At 39.2% G+C, this 12,507-nt stretch overlaps 1 protein-coding gene across 4 annotated transcripts in view; it reads right to left on the minus strand.

Annotated features, from left to right (window-relative positions):
• Positions 1-2,856: 2,856 nt before the first annotated feature.
• CREB5 (cAMP responsive element binding protein 5) overlaps positions 2,857-12,507 on the minus strand; it is a 422,757-nt gene continuing 413,106 nt past the window's right edge. For 3 of the 4 annotated variants that reach the window (XM_064380525.1, XM_012447789.2, XM_012447791.2), the window contains 2 exons: positions 10,529-10,637; positions 2,857-9,591 (listed from right to left, as the gene is read on the minus strand). In XM_064380525.1, the coding sequence (XP_064236595.1) occupies positions 9,428-9,591; positions 10,529-10,637 (273 nt within the window). In that variant the 3' untranslated portion in view covers positions 2,857-9,427. Of the gene's footprint in view, positions 9,945-10,528; positions 10,638-12,507 lie in introns of all 4 variants that reach the window. The other variant, XM_064380526.1, reaches the window with a different exon arrangement.

The following is a 12,507-nucleotide window of genomic DNA, read 5'->3' on the forward strand; positions in this document are numbered from 1 at the left end:
TCCTTTCAGCCATTTCGAAAAGCCAAAAAGAAGTATCTTCTGAAGTATGCAAGTCTAAATCCAGACTCTATATATTTAAACTTAGTCTTCCCCCACTCTTTTGCAGCCTAATTTTTATGGCTGGTTTGATAAAGTCAACATTACTGCCATGGGAGCAGGTCTATCAAAGTGGTTTGTTTTCAGTTACTTTAAAAAGAGGCCCCATCGTTGCTCCAAATTTGTTTACAGTGTCTTAATAAGCATACTTAGGTCTCAAAACACAAGGCGAGTTGACTTGATAAAAATTATTTCTGTGGGATAAAGGAATATGTAATGCAAAAGTAAAATGTGATCTAGTAATCTACCAGTTACCAGCCACAACAGCAAGTGTAAGATCAAGAACACTGCGAAGCTCCGGGGACACACAGGGATGAGACGTAGGATGGAGATTAGAACTGGCTGCATTCAAAGTACAAATGTAGGATCATAACAGTTTTCTTTCGTCAATAGTAATGGCTTTTGAAATTGCAAATGAGTGTGGAATGGGCATTAGAAAGACACTCCTGGGAACTAACAGAATACTGAGGGGTCTACATGTAAATGTTAACAGATGGGATTGCTATCAGAACAGTGATCATTTCCCCCAATTGTTTCTGTGCCGATTTAAAATATCCTCTCCCACTGCTAGGCTATGTGTCCAACCACATATCCTGGTACTGGTTTTCAAATACAGCTGCTTTGGCTGCAGGGACAGGTGGAAGTGTAGGAATGTTCGGAGAATAGGAGGAAGATCGCAAAGGCCAAGTCATCCATTCCAGAAATGTTTGTTGTGTCCCATCGTGTGTCCACTGTCCTAGAGCTTAGTCTCAAGTTTAAACAAAATAGAAAATACCTATGCTTTTGTGGTGGCAACAAAAACAATGAGGAAATATAAATTATGGTAGGTGGCAATAAACACTATAGAAAAGATAGTCTGGGCAAGGCAGACAAGTGTTGTAATTTTGTGTAGGAAGCTGAGACAAGGCTTTACTGATAGGGAGAAGCTAGAGGTAGTAAGCTATGCTGATATGGGGTGAAGAATCTTCTGCGTAGAGGGAATGGACGGCTTGTGAAAAGGCTTCCAGGTGGATAGCGCTTCCAATGTTTGTGAAACTGCAAAGACATTAGTGAAGCTGGAGAAGGGGAAAGAGAAGAGAAATGGTAGGATGTGAGCTCAGGCAATGAATGGGGTGGGGGTTGGTCATGTTGGGTTGTTACAGAACTTAAAGAGGGTGGTGGAAGGATTGTGGCTTTTAGTCTGATTTGAGTGAGGTGAGAAGCCTTTGCAGGGTTTTGAGCAGTTAGGGGACATCGTATGACATCCATTTTCAAAGGCTCCCTCTGTTTGGCAGTTAGGAGATTATCGTGGTAATCCAGGTAAGAGATGTTGATGGCTTAGACAGGGCATAACAGTGAGATTGGTGCTACGTGATGGTTGGATTCTGATTTTGCTGATGGATCAGATATCGAGTGTAAGAGGAAAAAGAGAGTGACTAACAAAAAACAAGGAATAAAAGCAAGAGGAGGAAGGAACGAAGGGCAATATCTAAAAGAACACGTAAAAGGACTAAGACTACCCTTAGGACTTCTCTGAAGATCAAGCAAAGAACCCCAGGATTTGATTGTCTGAGAAGCCAGCACGTGATTCTTGGTTCCTAGACATAGCTGGAGCATGACCTTAGGCTGCCTGTATTTCTTGACTGTTAAAATCTGCTAATCTCAAACTCACTTAGAGTGAAATTAAGTTGTGTGGCCAACCCACTGTGAATGTGTTAGATTAGTGGCCTCAGTTGGGAAGTTGGATAGAAGAGGCAGTGGGAATGTAGTGCTGGTCTGGGAAGGAGAAAATCTGATGTTTCTTGACCCTAGATACTGGAGACTCTGAAAGGGTAAGCTTTGGTTTACAAGTCATGAATGAGACTGATGTCGGAAAGGGGTTCCGGTCCAGATCCCAAGAGTAGCTTCTTGAGCTCGTGCAAAAAAGAATTTAAGGCAAGTCTGTAAAGTGAAAGCAAGTTTATTAAGAAATTAAAGGAATAAAAGAATGGCTACCGCATAGAGCAGCCCCCAGGGCTGCTGGTTGCCCATTTTTATGGTAATTTTTTGATGATATGCTAAACAAGGGGTGGATTATTCATTCCTCTCCTTTTTAGACCATACAGGACAACGTCCCGTCATTGCCATGGCATTTGTAAACTGTCGTAGTGCTGATGGGAGTGTAGCAGTGAGGACAACCAGAGGTCACTCTTGTCACCATCTTGGTTTTGGTGGGATTTAGCTGGCTTCATTACTGCAAACTGTTTTATCAGAAAGGTCTTTATGACCTGTATCTTGTGTGAACCTTCTATCTCATCCTCTGACTTAGAATGCCTTTAACCAGGCTGGGCGTGGTGGTTCACGTTGTAATCCCAGCACTTGGGGAGGCCGAGGTGGGTGGATCACAAGGTCAGGAGATAGTAGAGATCATCCTGGCTAACAGAGTGAAACCCCATCTCTACCAAAAATACACAGAATTAGCTAAGCATGGTGGAGTGAATCTGTAGTAACAGCTACTTGGGAGGCTGAGGCAGGTGAATTGCTTGACCCCGGGAGGCAGAGGTTGCAGTGAGCTGAGATTGCGCCACTGCACTCCAGCCTGGGACACAGAGCAAGACTCCGTCTCAAAAAAAAAAGAATGCCATAACCATCTGGAAATGCAGCCCAGTAGGTCTCAGCCTTATATTACCCAGCTCCTATTCAAGATGGAGTTGTTCTGGTTCACATGCCTCTGACAAGACTATGTGAGGAACAGAAGTCATTACCCCAACCCCAAATTTCATCATGCAAAGATGACATATATTATTTGTATTTGAGTGCTTTATTATATTGGAATTGCAGTGATATTAACATTTGTACAAATGCACAAAATCTTGTCTCTTCTTGCTAGAAAGAGATGTAAAAATCTGGCCTAGTTGAACAGTCTTAATGAACTCATTGTCCACTGGTAACAATAAATGCGTTCATGATGCAACAAAAAGCTTAACACAAAATTAAACATATTAAATGCTGCAGCAAGTATTTACATGTATGTACCCTTTCTTCTCCTTCCAATAAGGAAGGTGGTTGCTTTACAAATAGACAAACAAACACAAATGCTTTGCTGTTTACAAATACAAACAACCCCAAGTCCAGAACTTAAAGTGACAGCACCTTTTTTGGGACTTCCTCAGTTAACACTTACTTTACACAGTGCTAAACTTTTTTCTTTTAATTATATTTTTGGACAATATTTATATTCCAATTGTCCTAGAACATTGTGTTTGAACTGAGCTATTTTTCTGGACATTTTCAGAGGATCCCAAACCCTATATCCTCTCTAGAGAGAACATTTCAAGCTTATCTTTTCTCCAAGACAGTTCTCAAAGGCAACACTCCTTTCTCTATGAGGCAGATGTGATTTAGCAGAACTTAGAAGGAAAAATGGTGAGTAGGTTGTATTTTCTACTGGCTGCTGGCTGGGAAGGGTCCTTTCTCTTAAACCCCCTCCACTCAGCACAACTGATACCTTTCATGATCGGCTGTAGTGTCTGTGGCATTGGTATTCTAAAGGAGAAAACTCGAATCTAATGAGCTTATTGTGCATAAGATTTTAATGATGTATTTAAAGCTAATTTATTCAGCTTCCACATTCTCAGCCCTGAGGCTAAATTATTCTGTTGTAAAAAATTCAATCCTATAAAGCTCTATAATATGAAGCTCAATGTAAGAATATCTTAAATGGCTTAGGAGGAGCTTTCTAGATTCTGGCTTCTAATGAGCTAGATATTGTAAGTTGGTCTAAATACAACAGTTGGTAATTATTGATTCCTTTCTGATGATAAGCTTGGAAAGGTATCAGAGTGCCACTTAAGAGTATTAATCTTTTAACAAATGTTGGCAATTTGGCCTTACCCCCCACTTCAGCTTGTGGTTAAATAGTTTTTCTTAAAAAATAGACAATTTATAAGGAAAAAAATATATAAACACTCTTTAAGCAATTTGGCTACAAGCATTACATCACTGAAAAACTCCACAAGAAATAGTAAAATATTTTGAATGGACATACACTTTTTCATTTCCACAATATGACGAGCTAGGTTTTTTGTTTTTTAAATTTCTTTGTGTTTGTTTTGGTATTGAATTTTACTTGTAAGTTTATTGCTGCTGTGTCATCTTATCCTACCTTAGATTGCAATTGTGAAATAGAGGTGCTGTCCCTAATTACGTTACAAGGCAACATTGTATTTTTGAGACCTAGGAATGAAATCGTTAGGGCCACTGTTCTTTCAGTGGCCTCAGAGAGTCTATGGCTAGGACAACAGTCAAATGTGCACCAGAATGCACAAAAGAATAAGTCTCCTGGCTTATTCAGGACACTTTGGTTTGGAAGATGAGAGAAAATTCTTAAGTATAGCTTAGCTGCTGCCTCACATCTGTTGCGTAATATAACATTAACAAAAAAACATGCTATGAATAAAGGGATAAAGAGTATAAACCCATATAGTGTACTGGCTCTTCTCCTTGGCATTCTTGTAGTAGGCTTCACCTAGGCTGACGTGAGACACAGGTCTCAGCTGTGCTACCAATGAACGCACATAAATGTACCTGGTGCAAATATCTGTAAAGTATTTTAAATGATGCAGCTCAGAGCCTTGGAGGAAGGGTGGGGGGCACTGTAAAGGGGAGCAAAGGCAAGTTTGAGGACAGAGAAGAGGTTAGAAAGAGAATGAGAGAAATAGAAAGGGATCAAAAAGCTAAAGTGCAATTTTAAAATATAAATTATTTTCAAAGCAGAAAAGAGATTCTAAATTGCTACTGTTCGCATAGGCACGGTTTTATTCAAATTTAAATGGGTTGTTTCCTTTCCCTTCTCAGATACACTGCATAATGGAGCTTGAATGGCTTAAAGCTACTGCATATTGTTCAGGAAGGGACAAAAAGCACTAAGGGAGCTGAATAGTGCAAGGCTTTCTAGGAAATTGGGGTGGGGTGGAGAGAGGCAGAGATGAAGTTGTTTTTATACTTCTACAAGAAAACTGTTCCAGTTATAGTTACTGATTCCCTTTAGCTGAACTCTGCTTCCTAAATGAAAGAGCTTACTTTAAAAATGAAAAAAGAAATAAATGTTTAAAAAAACTGCTCAGAATGTTGATTAAAAAATAACTCACAGAGCAATAAAAATCCTTGAAATGTCTATGCACAGAGATCTAAGCAAACATTTCCACCAAATGGTGGAGAATAGCCATTTGAAACCCTGAAAAAATGAAAATACACACAACTATAGTAGTTTATTATGGACTAACACTTTAAAAACAAAGTAGATTCCTACAGAAGAATACTGTTCAAATGGAATGTTTAAAAATAACATTTATTAATAAATATCTTATAAAATTCTAAATTAATAGATTCCTGTTCAAATTTTGCTTTGGTCCTTGAATTCCACTGTATACACACATACATACATATATATTTTCTTAGATGTTTTTTTTTCTTTTTTTAACCAGAAAGAAACACATTCTATCCTAACTGGATGGCTAGTTTTATAGCAGTTACCGAGGCTTAAAACCCCCCAGCTGAAGGCTTGTCTCTTACCACAGTGGGTTTGTGATTTTAATGACAAACTCAACTTACACACTAAAAAATTATTTAACAGGCAACAACCACTAGAACATTCACCATCGACACCCCTCCATCAGAATACGCTCTCCATTTTGTTTGGCTGATTACACAGGCTCTGAAGAGTATTTGCTCTAAGTCATCCTAATCACTATAATAGATACTGTGAGAGCACACAAACGGCTTGTCTCCCACAGGCTCTTTTAAGACTGTGACTCACAAACATTGATGTGGGGGCAGGAGAGGGGTGAGTAGTAGTGTAACGGGAAGACATCCGACTTAACACCTGGCTTTAAAATTAGTACATTCATCCAGGGCTGGGATTTTCACTGTACCTCTCCTGGCATTGTGGATTGAGAAATGTGTCAAGGAGAAGCAATTAAGATGCGGACACCTCCACTTAGGTGAGAATTCACCTGGTAGAAATGCTCTCAGGTGTACCTATCTGAGTTGTTACCCCCATCACATAAGGCAGGGGAGGCACTGTAGAAGTTCCCAGGGAGGCTGGCAGTGACCTCAGAGGCAGATCTCACCGATCAAGAAAACCACACACGAATGGGGAGAGGCAGTGCAGCGAGATTTTCCTTCCTTAGGACGGGTGCTCTGAAGGCCATGATGACTGATTGGCAAACACATGGATGGGTGACCCAGTAACTGGTTGGGGAAGGAGAATGGAGTACAAAGATACTCTCCCAAATAGGCAAAAATAGAAGACAAGGAGGAGGGATTTTTAGGCAGATTGATTATTCTGTTGTCTGGTGATGGCCGGGCCTTTAGGTAAAAGAGTTAATACTGATAAGCCAAGTGTTGGATTTGACCAGTGTATCTTCCTGTTTGGGATTTCAAGAAGCACTGACAACTAGTTGGAATCTTTCATTTACTGTATTTCCATACCGTGAATGAGCACACCTAAAGGCCCTGAGTAGAACAAGAAGACAGTTTATTCTAATTATATGTTGAGGCCGGTTTGCTAATGTGTGTGGTTGGTTTCCCTACTTAGCATAAAAAACAGACATAATTGAGCTATATATAATGCACATCAGTCAAACTGTCAAGTTGCTGAACGGAGAAAACTCAGGCACGTTCTTAACCGCAGAGGCTTTCAGCCTAACGACTAAATATTTCAATCAAAAGGTGGAACAGAAGTAAACTAAACCATCATTGTAGTGACAGTCACTCCCTGGACATTCTGATATTACTAGTGGATTTTTAAAAAATCCATTTTATTAAGTGCTATGCATGCAGTAAAGAAAGAAAAATTTTCGCTCACTTAAAACAAAGCAAAACATAAAATAAAAAATTAAAAACCCAACTAAACATTTTAATGCACTCTTTTTCCTTTTTGTCGGGGGAGGGGAGACAGATGGTCCTAGGAAGGAATTTTGAAATACTATTTTTGATTTCAAAACAGAGATAGGAATACTAACTTCTTTTTAAAGCTAAGTCTTAAATATTTCTTAGGAAGCCAGTCAGATTAAACCATGCTGGAATTTAAAAACAACAACTATGAATTCAGTATTTAAAATACTTGAAAATGATATGTTTGTCTAAAATATAATAAAAACTTTCATTTGCATTTTTTTCTTTTTTCTTTTTTTTGCTTTTGTTTTGATTCTTCAACTATATATCCAAGTCATAAGTTTCACTGGACACTCAAAACCATCTTTTGAAAGCACTGCATATACGGAAAAATTGTTGATAAATATTGATTTAAAAAGTAAGTTATTAGATAAAACAGAAACTAGTTATATAAAAATCATGCTTCGAGACCCTCATATTTTCTTTTTTTCTCCAAAATAGATTCTTATACTATAGTGAGAGAAAAAAAACACATCCTTCCCTTTTCTGAACTCTTATAAAAGCTACACCTTTTGTAAAATACTGTTCTTTTAAAACCCATGAACACACACACACACACACACACACACACACGTTAAGAGGTCAAGCATTCAAATGGAGATGAAACACCAGCACCTGCTAGACTGCTAGGGAGAAACATTCACCCCTGTTTTTTGTGAGATGCGATATTAAAACATTAGCACAGTAGAATGGCTTGTTTCAAGGAGGCACGACTGTGGTTCAGGGACTATCTGCTTTGTATCATGGGCATGTTTAAAAAAGTTGTTGAAAATAAATCAGAATAATTCAGAAGAGTAAAGAAGGCTGGGTGCAGTGGCTCACGCCTATAATCCCAACACTTTGGGAAAAAGAAGTAGGAGGATTATTTGTGACCAGGCTGGGAAACGTAAGAGAGAGCTCATCTTTTATTCTAAAATAAAAATAAAAATACATTGTGTGAGCCTGTGGTCCCAGCCACTCGGGAGGTGGAGGTGGAAGGATTGCTTGAACCCAGGAGGTTGAGGCTGCAGTGATCCATGATCGTACCACTGCACTTCAGCCTGGGTGATGGGTGAGACCCTGTCTCAAAAAAGAAAAAAAGAGAGAAGTAGCCTGTGCCTCATCCATGGGGTTCCTTCAGCAGTCAAAGCATGCTTTGACTGTCATGGGAAGGCTGAAAGTGCCCCTATGGGAACATTGGGTTTTCTTTCTCTTTTTGTTTCTCCAGTAGTTAGTCTGTTTTCACCCCCCAGAACAGCAAAGCCAGTTCTATAGGCTTAAGAAAAAAAATAATATAAATCTTAGGCTATTAGCAGCTGATGATTGAACCATATAATCTGTGTGTAGTGAATAGAGCCCTTCTGAATTATTATATAGTACATGGATTTTCACTGTTATAGACAGGCCATATAAAACCAGTTGCAATTCAAGGGTGTCATGTTATATCCCCACATCAAAATTTAGACTTTCACAATCAAGGCTTACAAAACTCCCTTCCCTAGTGTCTCCCCAGCTGGTATCCAACCGTGCTTCACTTATAACTAAACCACCTTTTATTTGCTCTGATTATTAAAAACATTAAATCAGGCACATTAAACATCTTGTGGTTACTATTTTGTGAAAAGCAAGAGTTGAATGAACTCCAGCTGTGGGTGACGTGTAAGTGAAGCAATGGTTAGGTCCACGTTTTGGAGGTTTGCTTTTTTTTTTTTGTTTTTTCTTTAAACATCATTTTCTTTTTCACATGCAATGCTAAAGGGAAAAAAATAAAACAATTGAAAGTAAAAATGAAGAGTAAACAGGGAGCCCAAGAAAAAGTGGAAATGGAGAGGAAAACTGGGCATTCGAGCAAGTGGACCAAGAGGAGGAGAGGTGAAGGGATACGCAGTGGTATTATTTGGACATCAGTGGATCTTATGATATTTTATAGTAAGAAAAAAGATGGTGGGAAAGGCTATGTGTTGATCTGGGATTCTGGTGACACCACAGCACAAACTCAACATGAGTTAAGATGTCAAAAGATTTCCTACCCAGTTACCTTGGATCTGTCTTACTTGACATCTAGGTATGCCTCATTTTGGCTAAAAGCTGTGGTTTAACAAGATTCAATGTTTCACGCAAAGGGTTGGGCTGATGAGAATGAAACCATGGCTATATACAGAAAAGGTTCAGTTTATAAACAAGTAACTGGTACCAGAAAATTGGAGAAAAGCACCAAAGCGTTTCCCAAGCTGATAGATATTAATTGCATAACTCCCTTTTTTCTTATATAACTAAGTATAAAAGACAACATTTCCATAATAACTATAAAAATGAAAGCCAGTCTTTGAAGGGCTGAGGAGTCTTCCAGGTCTGAGTTAATTCTAAAAATGCCCTTAAAAGAAAGGACGCATGGTACGCTACAGCTCTTCTTGGAGGCCAGGTCTGATGGTGCATTTTAAAGAATCGGGTTCAGGTCTGTTCTGTGAGTGGTGAGCTGGCTGAGGGTGGAGCTTCCTACCACCTCGCTGACCGATGAGGAAGTAGTGATGGTATTATGCTGGATGACTTGTTGCTGGGAGCAAGCTGGGACAGGACTTGCAGGAGGGCTACTCTCCGGACCTAGGGGAAATAAAGACAACACACACACATACACACACACCAATATAGGTCTTTTTTGTATGGACTTGTGGACTCCTCAGAGACACAGTACTAGATATTTACTTGAAATAGAAGGTTCACACATTTTCTTCTGAAAGTTAATTTCAAAGCTTTATTTTCAACTGTTGTCACAATGCTGTGCCTTTCCAGTTTATAGCTACGAGCAAAGCCATGCTTTCTGTATCAGTAAAACGATTTGATGTGTTTAAGTCATGGTCATGTGAACTTCCCCACCTTGTCTTTTTAAATAGCCATCCGTATATCAAATGTGGAAAAAATACTCACATGTGGTGGGAGAATCTGTGTTGCTCAATCTAAAAAATTATTTGAAAATAAATTGACCTTCAGCCATGAATCCCTGCTCCTCCCACCATCCCTACTCAACTATCATTTAACCGACTGGATTCCAAATGCAGAAACTGGGGTCTGAAAGAAGGGGGTCCATTTTACTTATTGGTAAACTGAGGCCAGGTCAGCAGCTTTTCAGCCCAGTGAGTAACATGCAGTGTATCTGGAGGCACTGGATATGATTCATCCAAGGCCTGGTTCCCAGCCCACGGATTTCTTAAGGAGACAGCTAAGCCGCTGGTACCTGGGCTTCAGCTGGCTCTTTTCTTACCGGCTGCAAAACTGGAATTTGGTATTTTTTTTTCAATACTTTGAAATGCCAGGTAAGGTGTAGCCAGAAATTATCGGGAGGTGGTGGGCGTGGTGTTGCATAGGGGTCAGGAAAATGGGATCTCCTTGGAAGAATAGTCTGGCAGCCACTCAAGAATTCTAGTATATCTGCCTGGAAGTACAGTCTACATTTTATTTTTGCTCTTTCAATCAAATTCAGTGCAAACTTAGTGGCAAAAACGTTGGACACTAAAGAAAAGTGAAAAAGTCGGTGACTTACTTAGATATCCTTGTGATTCTTTCTGCATGGCTGTTATCGGGCAGTCTTTATGTGTTAACAACAACTGTTTCAGCTGGGCCACCTCATTTTTCAACATAGACACTTCATTCTGAAAGAGATAGATTAAAACCATGTTGAGAAGACCAGAGGATACAAACCCAAAGGCCTGTGCACATTCAACAACACTGGCAAACTTTTCTGTTACGTCTGAATGACATGAAGAGTATTATTGAGTGTGGTTCGCCTGAAAGTTTGTAGCTTACCTTTAATTTGGCCCTCCTCACATTTACCAGGGGCTTTCTAAAGAGATTAGGTTTTAACTTAAGAGCTGAACCTTAGGTGATGGGCACTGAAACCAGGTGAGAATCCTTACTCCACACTTACTGCGTGATCCTAGGCAGATAACATACCCCAGCTGAGCTCCAGCAACCTCGTTATAAGATGGGGATAAGAAGCATACAAGATTTTTTGTGTTACTATGAGGATTAAATACGGTAATAGATGGGAAACACTTAGAACAATGTCCAGGGCATACTACGCACTTAATACATTTAGCTATCATAATCTTCACAAGCTTGGGTTGACATCCAATTGAGAATGTGAATGTGTGGCATGCAATGGGCAGAATTATGTGGTAGGATTTGTGGCTTCCACCTGAAATGCAATCAGAATAAGCTGACTGTGTACCATTAGATTTTCCAAAAGAAGTCTGTGTTGCTCGATCTAAAAAGTGTATTTGAAAATAAATTGACCTTCAGCCATGAATCCCTGCTCCTCCCACCAGTTGTCCAGTAGTTGGCAACTGCTGTTCATGGGCTACTGTTCAGCAGAGCACGTCCACCTGCCTGATGCCCAGGAGCAGGAGGCATGGAAGCACATGTGCCTGTGTTGGTCAGCTGCAGGTGGGATGATGTCAGCTGAGGGAGGCAAGAGGCAAGGAAGTTTTGGGCCATGATGGAAGTAATTTGATTGAGTTCATTGATTATCTGGCCAATTTCAGTCTATAAAATACTCTTTCCCCTTTCAGTATCAGAATATTGTGGATAGTGTGGGGTTTTCTTCTTATTTACTCACAGAAGCACCTCAGATCTCAAGTATTAATAGCAATTGACAAAGGTATGCTTGTAGCTTTGTAGAATAACAAACTTGGCACCCATCGTCTACAAACATAAATACAAAATAGATGGCGGCTCTGAGATGCTTCCACTTGATAAAAGTAAACTGTAAATGTAGTGTTATCTTGAATAAGCCATTTAAAAATTGTGATCAATAATATCCTCTCTTTGGTCAAAGTTGATTTGCAGCCACCAGGCATTATACTTCACATGTAGGAAACCTAAAAAATGCATGCAGACAGAAAGGGATGATGAACATTGCTGTCATTAAGTTGTGTCTACACTTTCAATACGAACTTGGCTTTTCAGCCATGTATTTATCACCTAGGAAAGTATGTTGGGGATTCTAGAAGTTACTCTAAAAATATGAAATCTGTTTTAAGGAATCCCTCCCATTTCTAAATTTCTTTGTGAATACATTATAAGCAACCACATATTGAGTAACATAACAAAACAATAAAAATAATAAAATAAAACAACAAAATAATAAAAATCTCATCTACAAATCTCATGCCATTCCCTTTTTCTTCCAAACTTTATTTTTACCAAATAAAAATGACTATTTGGGAAATTAGCCCTAATGATGAATAAGTCACTTAATGAAACAAGAAAACTGCTCTTACATCTCAGAACATTCAAGAAGGCAAATTGTACCTCCCAACTCCAAATGAATATGATTGATAAAGGACTCTGTGGAAACCAAAATTGACCCTGTCAATTCCAGGATCAGTGGGATAACTTATAGGACAACTTATTTTAGCCTTAAACACTAACTTCTTCCTCTTTGATTTTACACCTATCTAAATTCAGATAGCCTTTTTTTCTTTTTCCCAGTTTTCCCTCTGCTCAAAATAGCACATATAA

This window comes from Aotus nancymaae, unplaced genomic scaffold, assembly GCF_030222135.1.
Source record: "Aotus nancymaae isolate 86718 unplaced genomic scaffold, 86718_ANA_hifiasm-v0.15.2.pri h1tg000025l, whole genome shotgun sequence".
NCBI classification, from domain to species: Eukaryota; Metazoa; Chordata; class Mammalia; order Primates; family Aotidae; genus Aotus; species Aotus nancymaae.